This window comes from Xiphophorus maculatus, chromosome 14, assembly GCF_002775205.1.
Source record: "Xiphophorus maculatus strain JP 163 A chromosome 14, X_maculatus-5.0-male, whole genome shotgun sequence".
NCBI classification, from domain to species: domain Eukaryota; kingdom Metazoa; phylum Chordata; class Actinopteri; order Cyprinodontiformes; family Poeciliidae; genus Xiphophorus; species Xiphophorus maculatus.
In genome coordinates, this window is record NC_036456.1 from 17727969 (window position 1) to 17743443 (window position 15475).

A 15475-nucleotide genomic window follows, 5' to 3' on the forward strand; every position below is an offset into this window, starting at 1 on the left:
TATTTTAATCATATTTCTTATATTACTCTATTTTAGTTTTGTTATGAAACATTTTTCAGCTGTTAATTATTTTATCTAATTAAAAACAGTATGGGGATCATTATGTGTGTCTCGTGAAAAAAAATAGCCATTTCAAAAATATACTTTGTAGTTTAATATGCGTCCATATTTTCTAGCTCCTGAAAATCAGATAAAAAAAAACAAAAATCTACTTGGACATTACGGCTCAAACACATAATATCGACTTCACACAGAGATTTTAATATGATTGCCAACACCTATAGGCATCAACTACTCTCCAAGTGAGCAGGTTTTTTTCCTTTATATCCCCTTGTGCATTCGCCAAGAAAAACCTCATTTTCTGTTCCATTGCTAATAACAGAACCAATCTTTTGCTCTTTTTACACCGCCTTTTATTTTGTTGCTCTAATATTCAACCTCATTACTTTTTTCACAGTAAGCTGAATATTTAGGTCCCAATACGAGCGACTGAATATATTTTACATCTCAATATGTCTGAAGTAAAAAAACTTTTCTTTCTGAAATCTCTCCACAGGATCCTCCCATCAACCAGCGACCGCTTCCTGCTGAAGAACCTGGTTTCTGGGGTGGACTACAACCTGTGTGTGCTGGCCATTTTTGACGACACAATCACCTCACTGGCTGCAACAAAAGTACTGGGGTGCACCTCCTTCTCCACCAAGGATGTTTACCCGGCGTGCCGCTCGCTCCAAGCCCACTTCTTGGGTGGGACACTCACCATACTGGTGGGCGGCGTCGTCGTGGTCACCCTACTCGTGTTTACCGTGGCGCTCATGGTCCGCCATCGGGTTTGCAACCACGGCGACCACATGTTCTGTCAAAATGGCAACACGGAGGCTGGAGGTGGGGCCTGCTGCCAGGGTGGAGTGGGCGGATGTGGGGACAAAGGGGGAAACGGGGGCGGGTGTTATCAGTCCAACGGCTCTGGAGACGTGATGATGGTGGTTCTTCCCAACGGCCTGCCCTCTAAGAGAGGAGGGGAGGCGGCGAAAGACAAGGACAAGGAGAAAGACGGAGCCGATTCCGCTTCCCCTCTGCCTCCCAAACTGCCCCCGAAGCCCCGGCCAAAGCCGAGAGTCAACCTGGAGCAGTTCCTGTCAGCGGGAGGGGTGGTTTCCACGACGACAGGGGCGGGGAGCGAGATGGCCTTGGTGGTGAGGCAGAGGAAGGCACTGCTGCACAACCTAGAAAGTGAAAGAACTCCCCTCTACTACTCCCCCTCTCCTTCATCCACACTGCCCCGACAGTCTCGTTCCAGGGACCGCCCAAATCCGCGCCTGGAGCGAGAACTGACAAACCGAGCCAGCTTCTCTCTGGCTGCCCCCCTGAGAGACTCGGAGCTGCTGGACTGGAGAATCACACCCAGAGGCAGGGACAAATGGAACTCCTCGCAGGCTTATCAGAGCCCCGTCTCCCCTCTGAGCCCCGCCGGTGGGACAGTTGGCAAGCGGCGACACTCGCTCGACATGGGCTCCTCTGTTGCCTTAGCAACCGATGCGGCCGCAACTGTTGCCAGGCGCTACGGCGCCGTGAGCTGTGCCAAGCGTCTGAGCGTGATCTGGACGAGACGGAGCCAGTCCCTGCACGGGATGCTGGTGCAGTGCGCGTCAACGACGAGCGCCGCCTCGTCGATGACCAGCGACGAGGGCGAGAGCGTCGGGGGACTCGGAGGTCCCGATTTCAAACATGGATACATCCACGCCTATAACACCACCAACTCAAACTCAAACACTGGGACGAGCGGTGGGAAAGCAAAAGAGAGGAGTAAGGAGAAGGAGAAAGGTGGTGAAGATCTGGAAGAAAGCGTGGTGTAGTCTGGAAAAGGCAGAGCAGGAAAAAGTTAAAGACGGATAAAGGCTTAAGGCAGGACGGTGATTCAGGAAGGTGATTAGAGGTGAAATTAGAGGAGCGGAAAATTAGAGAGGTGGGATCAGAATGAAGGAGAGGAGTCAGACTGAGTCACAGCCAATTTATTGCCCAGCAAGAAGTCCAGGAAATTACATAGAAGATGGGAAGGAAAAATTTTAATTAAATACTTTGGGTAAGATGAAAAGAGTAATAATCAAAAATCTAGACAAAAAGAGGGGCAAACAATATAAGAAGTATGCGGCCGCAAAGAAATCTAATCATGAATCATAAAAAAAGCATCAGAATAAAGGTTATGTGGCAGAGTCAGGGTGAGCGAAGCTTACGGCAACAAAGCTGCGGTTCTCCAGAGTCCACCCACCCACCAACTCAACCAGCACCATCAAGTGGATTTAAACTGCATCAAAAACAATACGGCTGCTTCTGGAGGCTGCTGCGTTATTTTGGCTCTCACTTCCAACACAGACCACCTTTCTGAGACGCCTTTTCCCACAATAAAAATAAAACAAAATAACTAAAAGAAGCACTGACTGTGAAAGATGTGTCCGGGTGAGGATTATTAGGCCATGTGCGCCTCTGGATTATGGGAGTATAAATACAGAGCCTGGTGCAATGGACATGATCAATCGATACGGGGGTGGAAAAGAGAGGCAGTGGGACCACAGATGCTAAAAGAAAAATATTGGGATCACAAGTCAATATGGATTACAAAATGGAGGAGACGCGGGCCTGATGGAACATGTGAGTGTCCATTTCTGAAAGAAGATCATGCTGCATGTTGGATAATGGAAAGAAAGGAATCATGGTAATGGGTGCATAAGTGTTGGTGGAACAGACTGGATGTGTATTTGCAGACAGGGTCAATCCAGTAACACACCATCAGTTTATAAAAAAACAGGAAAAAAAGAAGAACAACACGTTTAGTGCTTTCTGGGCATGCTGGAGAAAGCAGGAATTTGCACAATTATGATAAGAGGTGTCCTATCCAAACTGAAGTGCAACGTTTAAAGTTCAAATGGATACTTTCGGCACCGTAGCATTGTCAGAGAGCACAAACTGGTGGGAAAAAAAATCTAATTTTCAAACTCATTTTGTGTGACTTTTAGACTTATTTGTGCCACAAGGGTTCAAAGTTTAAAACCAAACTGATGAATGTTGAAAAGGAGCCAGAAAAATAATTACAGAATCACTAACATTCACGGAAAGACTCACTTGAGACTCTTAAATGCTTTCAAAATAAAATAAAAAAATAAAAATAAAAATCAAGAGAAAACATGAAAGTACAAAATATATATATATGGCATATATATATAAAAATGTTACTTGTTGCACCGTGTGTTTCTGTTTTTCTGAGGAATGATGTTAGGAGCAGAATTTGAAGTGTGTGATTTATTTTTGTTCCTTTTAACATCAATAATTCATGATTAGAACAAAAAACGTTAATACTTGACGAATAGTAAAGCTCAAGAGGAAAATAAATAAGCACAGAACAAAAACTGGAAAACGCGTACATCCCAGTACACGGCCTCAAACTGATGCCTATAAAAACAGAGCCAGTTAGATTTATAATGTTGACTTTTACTCAACAATGTTTTTTTTTTCTGTTTTATTATTTCATTTTTGCCAAAGTCAATATTGTTCTCTGGACTTGATATAAATAAAAATTACATGTATGGAAAAGATGTGAGTAAATTTCTACTTTCTACACAGAATGTGCTTTTTTAAAATCAAATGTATCATTGTGTAATAATATCCTGTAGTGTCACAGAAAGACGATATTAAGCTCTCATGTTAGGTTATACAACTTGAGTGGCTTCAGTGCTGAAGCATTGGAAGGTGCTTGAAACTGTTCCCACATCATTACATCTGTACATAAGGCCGATATTTGATCCATTCTTTCTTAAATTACAGAGATCGAATGGTAGTCTTTATCTTATCATTAGTAAGTTAGAAAAGCTGTTTTTAAAAGCTGTTTCAAAGCAACAATGTTTATGAACAAAGCAAATAGTACTTATGTAAACCATACAAACTGGATTAATTTATACCGTCTAGTGACACTAAAAAAAAGGTTTATGAACAGAAAAAACAAAACAGCATTTACAAATTCAGCTGTAAAATTACATCTAGAACAATATTATAGCTATAAGTTTACAAATCTAGAACAAACTTACAAAGTACCATCTGCTTAACAATCCTGAACAAGAATCAAACATGGAGAACCAACATTTTGCTTTATATTGTACAAATCTGGAAGTCAACCCGGAAAAACTGGAACCGACATTTGGTTGTGATTCCAAATGCAACTAAGGAAATGGTTATGATACCATGCAATGTCTTTCCTCCATCACTTGCTGTGATCCAGGGCCGATCCACTTCTATACATATCTGATGGTTGGACAACAGACATTTAAGGCCGATGACGACCATGTTACGGCTGCAGGTGGCCACTGCAAAGAAGATATTTATGGAAGGGGATTTGTTTACATTTATGAGAAGCAAACACCAAATGTGACGGCTTCTCCTCCTCTCCAAAGCAGCCACGCTGGTTTTCGAGGGTAGCCAAAACAACTAAAAGATCTTGCTGCAAACCAGATAAGAACCTATTTTGAGGCTGGAGGAATTATTGTGAAGGAGACAGAAAATGTGTCTTCTTACCAAAAACAAAAAAGAAAATATATGGGAACCATATTTGGTAATATTTTTTGGTTTGTTTTTTATGCTTTCCTTGGGTTATTATTTACTTTGGTGGTATTTAAAATTTTTTTTCTATATTCTTTCTGTGGACTTTATTATTTGTTGGGACCCTCAAGCCAAGCATTGACAGCATAGCTTTAAATTTAATTACAACTGGTAAACGTATTTACCAGTTTAAAATAAAGTTTTAAACTAATAAAATCTGTAATTTTATTACAGATTTTAATTATTTAATTATTACAGAAAGTTAATAATTATTATAATAGTTATAATAATGAACATAGCATATTAATCAATATGTACTTATATAATATATAATTACTATAATTAGTAATATAGTAGTTTTTAATAATAAGCTATATACAATTACATAATAATTAAACAGGGGTTCCTGCCATGCTTTACTAACTGTTGCTCAGAGCTTTTCACTGGCAGAGCAAATTTATTCCTAAAAGATAAGTTTATAGTTTATGCATTTAAAGCTGGAGAGCGGACCAATCACACAGCTGGCGCCTCTGCGCGTTTCAGCCCGTGCTGCTGCTGAACGAGCTATGAAACTTGCCTCAGCGCGGATCGCGCGCTCCTCCTTTCACTCAAACTGGACACAGGCTGACCTCTATGGACATTTACATCAACACCCTGTAAATGGGGATACTTCTTTGGAGAAGCCTACTCTACATCAAGGTAAGAGTTTTAAACAAATCACGTTAGCTCTGGTTGCACAGCTCTATGCGAACTCGTAGTCATTACGCTGGGTTTATATTGGTTTTTTATTTTGTTGGTATTTTTGTGGTAACACTCCAATTACACAAAGCACCAAATCATATCAAATGCTTTGTCCGCGTAGCCAGAGTTAATGAGTGCAGCTGCGTGGAGATCTGAAAAACTCGTCCCATAAACTTGAGCAACAGTTTCTATGAATATTGTTCTTTCAACTTCTACAAAGAAAACGTGCATTAAAATTGTACATTTAAATATGAATCAATTTAAAGTCTTATTTTATCTATTCTGAAACCATTAAATTAAATTCAGCAGCATTGATACTCTCAAACAAATGTTACATTTATTTGAGAAGTTCTAACCTTCTGTGTTCTTTGCTAAAATATTAGCACTTAAATTGAATTAAACAGAAGTGCAAATAATTGATATCCATTTTAATTGTATTTTTTGAATTGTTGAAGTTGTGGGCTTAGATAGCATTTCACTGGTGATGTTTTTCCGTAACATATAATTAGTTCAATTTTTACTTTTCCTGTCTACGTAACATCTTTTAATACAAAAACACAGTGGACCGCCGGATGACTGCCTCGGCGCCCCGATAAGCAGGTTTTCTGGGGGAAACCCTTGACAATATCATTATAATGATAATTATCGTCATATTAATAAATATACTTAGTAATATTCATATTTTAATTATTTGTATTAATAATAGAAGTAGTAACATTACGTAGCTAGAAAATTTAAATGGGGGTCTTCCAAAGTGTGCCCGTTGTCTCGAACCTGGGATTCTGATGCTAAATATTAGCATCAATGTTGAGCTTAGCTAAAATGTAGCCTGTGGAGAATCACAAGCATGTTGACTAGTGTGGACTTACTCTATTCGGTTTGTTAAAATTAGTGTATAAGCAGGGCACTGCTTATGTTTGTGCTAATGTTAATTCTTATGTATTGTGTGCCATCCTTTTATTTCACTAACTTGAAAGAAAAATATAACTAACATGCTTATTTTAGGGAAAAGGATAATATTAGTGTAACGCCTGAGAGAAATAATGACGCTTTTATTTAGAAGTTTTCAGTAAGTGTCATTTTAAAAGGCCTCACTAATCCCATGTTGGGTTAAATCAGTATATAAAGCCCAAAACAGCAATTAACTGATGTGAAAAATGTGAAGGCTTTTATTTTGTTGGGCATGTGTTAGACTTAGACTGACTTTATTGTCATTTTGCATGCACAGGGTGTATACAGAACAAAATTTCGTTGCATACGGCTCAGGACAATGTTTTGAGCTTCCAATGTTGTGAGGTTACTCCAGAATAAAATAAAATACAGTATAAAATATGAATATAAATATAAATATAAAATATTTTGCTCTTATTTCAACACTCCGATATGGTTGTCAGTTTAGGGGCGTCAAGTTTCATGAGTCACATGGAACTTATTCCTTTGCTCGTCTGCCATCTTGTCTGTAGTAACTGTTCCGCCATGTCTGTAGTTCTAACCTTCAGCTCCTTCGTGTTCTGTTGCTATGGTAACTAATCCTCTCTGCCAACTGCCACAGTTGTGTGAATGAGACACACAGGAGGAAACAGAATTCTGTTTTGAGCCTAACCGACACAAAACAGTGTTGGTTAGAATTTGTTTTGATTTTGGCCTGTTTTTATTTTTTTGTTTGTTTTTTTTTGCTAATTACATTGCCATGGTTACTCGAAATGCCAAGAGAAGCAACAGTCCGCATGCCGAGATTGAGCCACGCGTTTTGATATATACATTGTGGGCAGGCACGCAGCAGTACAAGCATTGCAGTGTTCTCCTATACATTGCTATGGCAGGCCCCAATAATGCTCAATATCAGCTGTACTGAAACATAAGCAGTAAAGGCTAACAGGACAGCCGGCTGTGATTCTGGTGCTTAGTTATTTCAAAGCACATCTGCTGGTTTCAGAATGTGACATGATTTGTTAAGAGATCCTTTCACTGTTACCTGCAGCTGAATTTAACGCTGATCTAGGGAGAAAGCAAGACATGAGCTCGGAGCAACCTGCAACTGAGCGACGCTAATTTAACTTCAAAACATGTAATTTAGCACGACAACACCAGCAATTAGGAGAAAACAAAATAATTATCCGCCTAATCTATCTAGATGTGAGTTTTTGGAGGAGTAATGCTGCATCTTAGCAGGTTTGGAAAGCTCCAGAGACTTTCCAGAACCACAACTGAAATATTATCCAACCTCACTTGGTTCACGTGGGACGGTGCAGGAATATTTCTACCACAGGCTGCATTGGACACTCCTGCAGCGATGAGAAATTAATCTGCTTCATGTCAAACTCCAGCCTAAGACTATTATGGCATTTTATGCCACAAAGCCTTTTGATAAAGCGCCAAAATATTTCTTGTTTACTGAAGGCATTGCTGCTAAAAGCAATCTATTTGCAGTTGAACTCAAATACTTATTCAAGGATAGAGTTGACCGCGAAACCTTAAAGCTGTTTATGTGGGAGCATTTTAGTAAAGAAAATGCTGACAGAGTCACAAAACGCAAAAAAGCAAACAATAGAAAACATGTACAATGTACTGATGTTAAAGCTGGCCTCCGATTAATAGATCACCATTTAAAATTTAAAATCTAAAACACTAATTCTGGTTAAACCTGAACTGAATTATTTCGCATTGCTTCCAGACTCCTTGAAATAATGTATTAGGGTTGTGAGCATAATGCTCAAACTCCAGGACATGATATTGGGTTAACAGATCAATATTTTATTAAAGCGTTGGGAAAAATTAAGAGTTAGAGCTGCAGGATTTTTTTAACACATAATGGCAACATTACTGATAAATATCACCAATCATTTTTATTGATGCTGATTGGCTTAACACTCAAGAGTGGAAAGAAGGAAGATGTAGATGTTATTTCCTGTAGTAGAGCTAAGATGCGTGTTAATACATATTAAAGGATCTTTGGTGTCTGAACTGCTAAACTAAGTAGCTCTAGGCGTTTTTGGACAGGAGCATTTACTCATGTGTTTGGAGATTTTAACTAATCTCATAACGCTTTGTTCTCGTCAACCCAACATCATATCAAATGTTAAACTACAGCATCACTCCATCTATTTAGCCCTCAAGATGCAAACACAACACAGCTGTACTCAATCAAAATTTCCTGCTCCTCTTTTCCCGTTGTGTTAAATATTCGACCAAAGTCAGAGTTAGTAGTAAGATTTCTCACCAGCTCTGATCTCTAAATCCAATATGGCAGCATCACAGATGCTGCCATATTGGCCATACTGCTGATGTTGGCTAGACTTGACAATTAACAAATTCAAGTCGTTTTCCATTTTGTGAAGATCTATTGTTTGAGGTGAATGGGACATAAAGAGTGACGGTGGGAACACAAGAGGTTGACGCATTTCAAGACAGAACAAAAAAAAGAGAAACTGAAGCGTCGTCCTTGTGTTTAGCTTTACTAACAGTGGCTGTACACTGGGCACCATTTTGGTCACGCAAGCACTCTGATGATCAGACTGACCACCAAGGACTCAGATGAGATGGATAAGAGTGTGTGTGTTTGAGAAGTGGAGGATAATGTGTGAAATATTTCCAATTACCCTTGAGCTTTAGAGCCGTGGCACCACCCGAGTGGTAGACAGCTTTCTAAATGTGAGACCATCAGCAGTGACAGGGGAAATAAAGGAGAAAGAAGCAGCAGTCTACAGTGAGTGTGTGCGTGCATACGAGTGTGTCCTGACATCAGGTTAGAGGGCAATTTGATTTCAAACTCATAAGTGGCCCTATTAAAAGCAAGTCTGAGTGTGCGTTGCAGCCACCTTTGAGAGGGAGCCTGTGTGCTCTTGTCTGTATCTGTGCCCTTCTGTGTGTGACCGGCAGGAACAACACAGAGCTCAGCTCCTTCCCGTCCCTCCAGGCCAAACCCTGGCCTAATTTCTGTAATTAAAAAAACTGCTGAGTAACGTGCAAGCACTCAACAGCTCTGACCATGTGTGTGTAATTGCACTGTGTGTGCATGTTTCCGTCTGCGTGCATCTCTGGAGGCTGAGCCCGCCTGCAGCCAAACTCTCAGACAAGCAGTTATGATCAAGGTATGATGCATTTCCCCACAGTGTGCAGAGCAACTGCTGAATCGAGACATTGATTGTGTAGGGGTGGCTTTAACTCAGGATGCAGGTTGCTTAGTCTTTTATAAAGGAGAAAGAGGTCGTCGCTTCAGTTCACAGATTAAATGTTGATGTACAAGTGTTCAAGATGTCAAATCCCTCTACCGCTACGCAGGGATTTTTCTGCAATTTTTATAGGATAATGAATATTTCAGCACAAAACATTCATCTACAATGTCCTTAAATCACAAGACAACAACCAAAGTATTTCTGTGAAGGGAATCTCTGGTAACCGGGACGTTTTGGAGTGATTTCATAAACAGATTTAAATTCCCAAAGTAGAACTCTTTTTGAGGAATACAGGTCCAGCAGAGACGTTGTTCCTCCTCTAAACTGTTCAGTTTGAGATGTTTTAGACAAAATATGAGTGAACCATTTGTACTTAAGTATTAAACTCCATGTTCTGTTGGTATTGTCTCCATCATTGGACATTGAGCCACAGCAATTCACCATTACATTACAGGCCTGGAAAAAATGAAGAGCTCACTGAACTGAACCCCATTGAAAACCTCCCGGTTATTCCACCAAATATTGATTCCTGTAATTAAAACATTAGTATTGCTGTTTCTAAATGGATATGAACTTGTTTTCTTTGCATTATTTAAGGTCTGAAAGCTCTGCATCTTTTTAGTTATTTTAATTTTCTCATTTTCTGCAAATAAATACTAAATTTTTGTTTGGGATTTCTGAGACATGCCATTAGTTCATTGAATAAAAGAACAATGTTTATTTTACTCAAAAATATACCTATTAAAAAAAAATCAGAGAAACTGATCATTTTACAGTCTTACTATGTTCCAGAGCTTTATATATTTTATATAATGACAGAGGACTCCATGAAACTCGCGCAGAACCAAACTGGGTTCTGCATCAATTAGAGTGAAATTCACTCTACATATTGTAATAAAAGTACATTCAGTCTGGCTGCTGATCCTCCTTGGTAGCAGTGGCTGATGGATGTGGTCAGTTAGCAGGTCCAGGTAGCTCAGAATATAATCCATCCATTCCAGTGTGTCCTGGTTCTCTTCATGAACTGGTCTCTTGTTTATTTGCTTTTCTTCTGTTACCCAATTATCAGGAAGTTTGAGGTTCACCTCAAATGTCTCAGGAGGTTTTCTGCAACTGAGCAGAAGAAATCTCCACTTCCTGAATAGTTAATAAATGTTGCAACTTTTGTTCCCAATCAAACCAAATCAAACCACTTATTTAACTTTTTCACTCTTAAATTATATGCAAGTCTTAAATTATACATGTATGTAGTTTTTCAAACTCCTACTTAATTTTCACATCCGCTTTGTGGTTTCTGTTGTTTTTGTACATGTTAAGCCAGAGAATCAAGTACATTTTTACAATTGTTTAATTATAGAAAACTGTACTTTCTTTTCAACCATGTCTGCATGCTTTTCTTAATACAAATATGAAACTAATTTACCCAACAAAACATCAGCCGTTCATCGAGATCTGAACAAACAGTTTGCCAGAACTAGAACCTAGACATTAATCAGCATGTTATGAGTTTCTTTTTATTCTCTTCACAATTACAGTTAACAAGGCTGCAGAAAAATAAGTCCTGAAATGATAAATACAGACTGTCAGCAGGGGGAGGTTGATGGTCATTAACATTACCTTACATTCAGGTCTGCGGAGGCTATGAAAGGATGTTAATGCACTAATTCAGAGTATTCACAACCTATTACCTGTATGTATCAGAACTGTGGAATAAAAGGCACAAAAGAGGTTGTTTTTAATGTAATTATAAATGATATGCTGTGGGCATTGCCTAATAACTGTTGGTGAACTTCTGACAAAGAGGACTGGAAGTTTAGAGGACAGAAGCAAAAAAAAAGAAACATGTTTCCTAATAAGAACTAATAAAAAGTGAACTTGTGCTGAATTTTGATAAATATCAGGAGCATGGACTTAAAACAGCCCGACACGCTCGGCTGCTGGGAGTTTCATTACAGCAAAGCAGCGTGGGTAATTTGACTATGACATGCACCTTTAAAGGAACCAGTGAGCTGCAATGAAAGAGACAGACGGCGGGCGAGACGACGAGGAAAACAAAACGGGGGTGGAGGAAATCTGTGTCCAAACTATAAAGGTGTTGGAATGATATAAGACTGAGCTTCCTGCAAGGCGTTACCTTCATGCATCGCTTGTTTGCTCTCCCTCGCTTCTTTCCTGCACGCACTAATTTAGCTTTCTAATTTTCTCTGCTTCACCTTCAACGACTTCTGAGTCAGTCTTTTGTTCGCTGAATTTGTTCCTCATCTTGGCTACTTTCTGACCTCTGTGCTCTCTTGCTCTGCTTTGGATCTTTTGTTTCGCTGCTTCTTTTTAGACATTCAATTTTGCTCTCCGGACCAAAAAAAAAAAATTCTTCAAACCTCTGTCATCCAGTCCGAGTGTTCAAATTTTAATAATCTCTTAGTGTCAAGCCTTCAACCTGCAAGAACCGTCTCAGTGCTGCACGGCTGCCTCAAAAACCTTCACATCCACTCATTCCTTATACATTACATCAAGCTATAATATACCAGTGAAGTTCATATCCAATTTATTACAGTCAATTCTCCCCATTTTAATCCTGATTTATTGAAATTTTCTTTTTATTTCCACACCAAAAGACACTGCATTTGAAGTACAGCTGTTTAAATCTCCACCACTGGCTATAAAACCCCTTTAATAGGCAAAGAGCCTTGAAACCTGCAGAAAAACTAACATTTGGCCAACATGGATAGATAATAAGGAGCATTTTAAATACGAAACCCCACTGCAAAACATAGTGGCGGTAGAATCATCCTACAGGAATAATTTTCTTCTGTAACGGCAGGGTAGTTGGTCAGAGTTGAAAGGAAGATTTATAGTCAAATAGAGGGTAAAAGTTGAAGCAACAAAATTGATACTTTGATTGATATAGAGTCAAAGTTACAATGATTTAGATGAAAACCAAATTTATTTATTTGTTACAAAAGTCAAAACTAAAATCCAGTTGGGAATCTGCAGCAATACTTGAAAATAAGCTTCACAATTTATACGTCAAAATAACAAGCAAAGTTTCTTCCAGTTCCTGTCTTTTCACAGCCTCTGGTCAATGGAAGTAAAAGCATTGTAGAGTTTAGTGATGCACTAATCAATCGGCCAATTATTGAAATCTACCAATTTTACATTGATTGTCAAATCAAATTGTGGAAAATGGAGCAAAACAAACTCAAAAAACTCAAACATGCACCTTTTCTTTGCTACACGGTTAGCGGTTTATCGGTGCTGGGCACATTCCCACTAATCTGCTAATGTGCTAATAGTGAAGCTAATTCTTCGTTTAGCGCTTGAGTCAATTTTGAAAACGTTTAGCACAATTAGCCATATTATTTTTTCCCCATCATGTTGCACTATTTTAAATGATTATTAACTTTTTACTAGTTTTTAGATGTACTTTTTAAAAAGCCTATTGACAAGTGCTGCCAATTAGCTTTTGCTGTAAGCACTTTGATGCACCCCTATCAAACTTAAATTAAATTCAAGTGCACTTCTTTATATGGCTGTTTTATTCAGTACCCAGAATGCATTGCTGTAGAACTACAGTCTGTATTTCTACACAGGAGAGGTTAAAATTGATTAATATCCTGCGTGCTTTTTGACTGAAACCCTGCTGTGGTCAATTAGACACAAATTAGCAACAAAGTTATAAATACTCAATAACTATAAAACTAAAACAACAAATCTGACCCCACTGAGGGAAACATGATATACGTGTTGCGTCATTGAAACACGGTTGCTATCAACATGGCTGAAGTTAGCGCTTTAGCATTAGCCTAACTGCTATTTACAGTAGCTCAACTTGAACTTTTTAGATAGCGCTACAGTTTGCAAAAATCTGAAAAAACTGAGGCCGTATGATTTTATTCATAACTGAGCAATAACCAATTCCTTTAATATCTGTTGGATTCAATTCCACCATCTTCATCAGGAACCTTGTAGCTTTTATTGATGATTTTTGGCAATTTATTTAAATAAAACAAAAAACCTGGATGAGTAAAATAAGTTCTTGCAGTTGAAAACAAAAACAGGATCAGCAGGTCAAAATTGGAAATCGGCTGTCAAGCCTGATCGGTGCATTTGAAGGATTAACCGTAGGGCCTCCACAAACTGACAGGGCATCTGATTGCTCAGGAGAATCAAATGAATTATTTGAGCTCTAAACAACAAAGCTGACACTTGAAGTTGAAGACACTTGAGAGCTCGTGAGCAGGTCACTATTTGAGCTTAAATCCTATATTCCCTCCTCCATGGACCAAACAAAGCAGAGAAAAACGTGGGTCTGTCTGCAGTGCATCAACTCAGACATTTCCTCTCCATGACTACAAGGCAAAACACAATCAGGATTCATCGCACTTTTCCTCTCAATGCACAAACACTGAATCAGTACATTATCCTGCACTGTTTGGATGAGTCTGGCTACAATGGAGCCACCTCAGACAGTTTGCTGCAAAATTTACTGTCTTTTTAGAGCCCGTAAGCGCCTTCTTCTCCAGAAAGCACCTTTTAGTGCTTTTAGTGAAAAATGTAGTAGCTTCAGGCTTACTGTCCCTACAGTAGGAACGGTAAAGGAAGAGCTTGTGCTGATGCTTTACCTTTACTATTCAGGCACACTCTAAACACCTGTGTGAATAGTGTAAGCTGGGAACAAGAAGTTGTTCTAACCCTATGCAATAATGTGGAGTTAAATGTAACTAGATTAACTACTTTAGAAATGTGTTAAGATCTGTTGATCTTCCATCCTGCATCTGTAAAATATTTTGCTTGTGTTGTTCAACCTTCCTAATCTGATTACCAGAAGAACACAGTGTAATGATATGCACAAACATTACACACAGTGGCTGTTTTCTAAAACAAACTACAAGGTGAAGGACCAAACCTGAGCAAATACGAATCAGATCCGGACCGAAGTCGCCTCAGAACTTTTAAGTCTCATTCATTAAACACTGATACATGCTGAGTGAATCCTTCATTAATGTCGACACTCAAACTAACACTGATCCCATTAAAGTCTGCATTAATTGACTGTGACACGATGAAACAAGCTGAAAGCCAAACACTCAAATCGTTATGGCGTTGCTACAGTGAATGCATTAGGAAGTCTTTCTGCCGACACCTGCCTACATCTGCATTCATTTGGAGTTTGAGAAACTCAAGATTGACACCAAGGTCTTTCCCAGCGCAATATCAGTCTGATCAGACGACTAACAGCGAAAAATGTGCTCATATTAAACATGTGCAAAACTGTAAATAAAAAGTATAAAATCCATAAAATATTAAAGTTTAAATTCCCAAGAATATTTATTACAAATATTTTGGAATATATCCAGGAAGTTCAGGAACATTTCGTTTTTATAAATCCACTAAAAGCCACAGAAAATGGTCAGAACCTCTAAGAAATAATTCTCAGAATTAAAGTCTTCAGTCTTCTTTGAAAAAGTCAAAATAATAATATTAAAGTTGGAAATTTCTTGTTCAGTTTATCTAGTGCTAATTCACAAAAAATGTAATCGCATTCTAATTGATCCTAGTTAGTTAATTATTCAAATTAGTTTAAGAAGTTTTCATTGCCTAGTCGCTCCCTGGACTAGATTACTGACTGATGTATTGATGCACTGGAAAAAAAAATTCTAAATTCTGACTGTAAAGTCTTTTGAATCTTTTTCTTAGTCAGCTTCCTGAGAAAATACTCAAAATTCTTAGATTAAAGTTGGAGTTCTGGGATTAAAGTGTCCCTAATCTTGTTCTGTACCAAACAGCAACTTTTTTCACTAAGACATAATAAAACAAAGTTGTCCACTAGCTTGCTGTTTCACATCTACATGTCTGTATGGAGCCAATATAAATATGTCATGAATTATTTTAAACTAAACTATAAAATTTACTTTCACTTTAACATGAACTTTTTCCAAACTGAAAGATAAAACCTGTGGATTAGATTGAGT

At 38.6% G+C, this 15475-nt stretch overlaps 2 protein-coding genes across 2 annotated transcripts in view; one reads left to right on the plus strand and one right to left on the minus strand.

Moving 5' to 3' along the window:
* Positions 1–3582, plus strand: part of LOC102237680 (leucine-rich repeat and fibronectin type-III domain-containing protein 4-like) — a 53677-nt gene extending 50095 nt beyond the window's left edge. The window contains exon 8 of the mRNA XM_014468976.2: positions 557–3582. Coding sequence (XP_014324462.1) covers positions 557–1856 — 1300 coding nt within the window. The 3' untranslated portion in view covers positions 1857–3582. The remainder of the gene's footprint in view (positions 1–556) is intronic.
* pc (pyruvate carboxylase) overlaps positions 1–15475 on the minus strand; it is a 371443-nt gene that overhangs the window by 167574 nt on the left and 188394 nt on the right. The window lies entirely within an intron of this gene.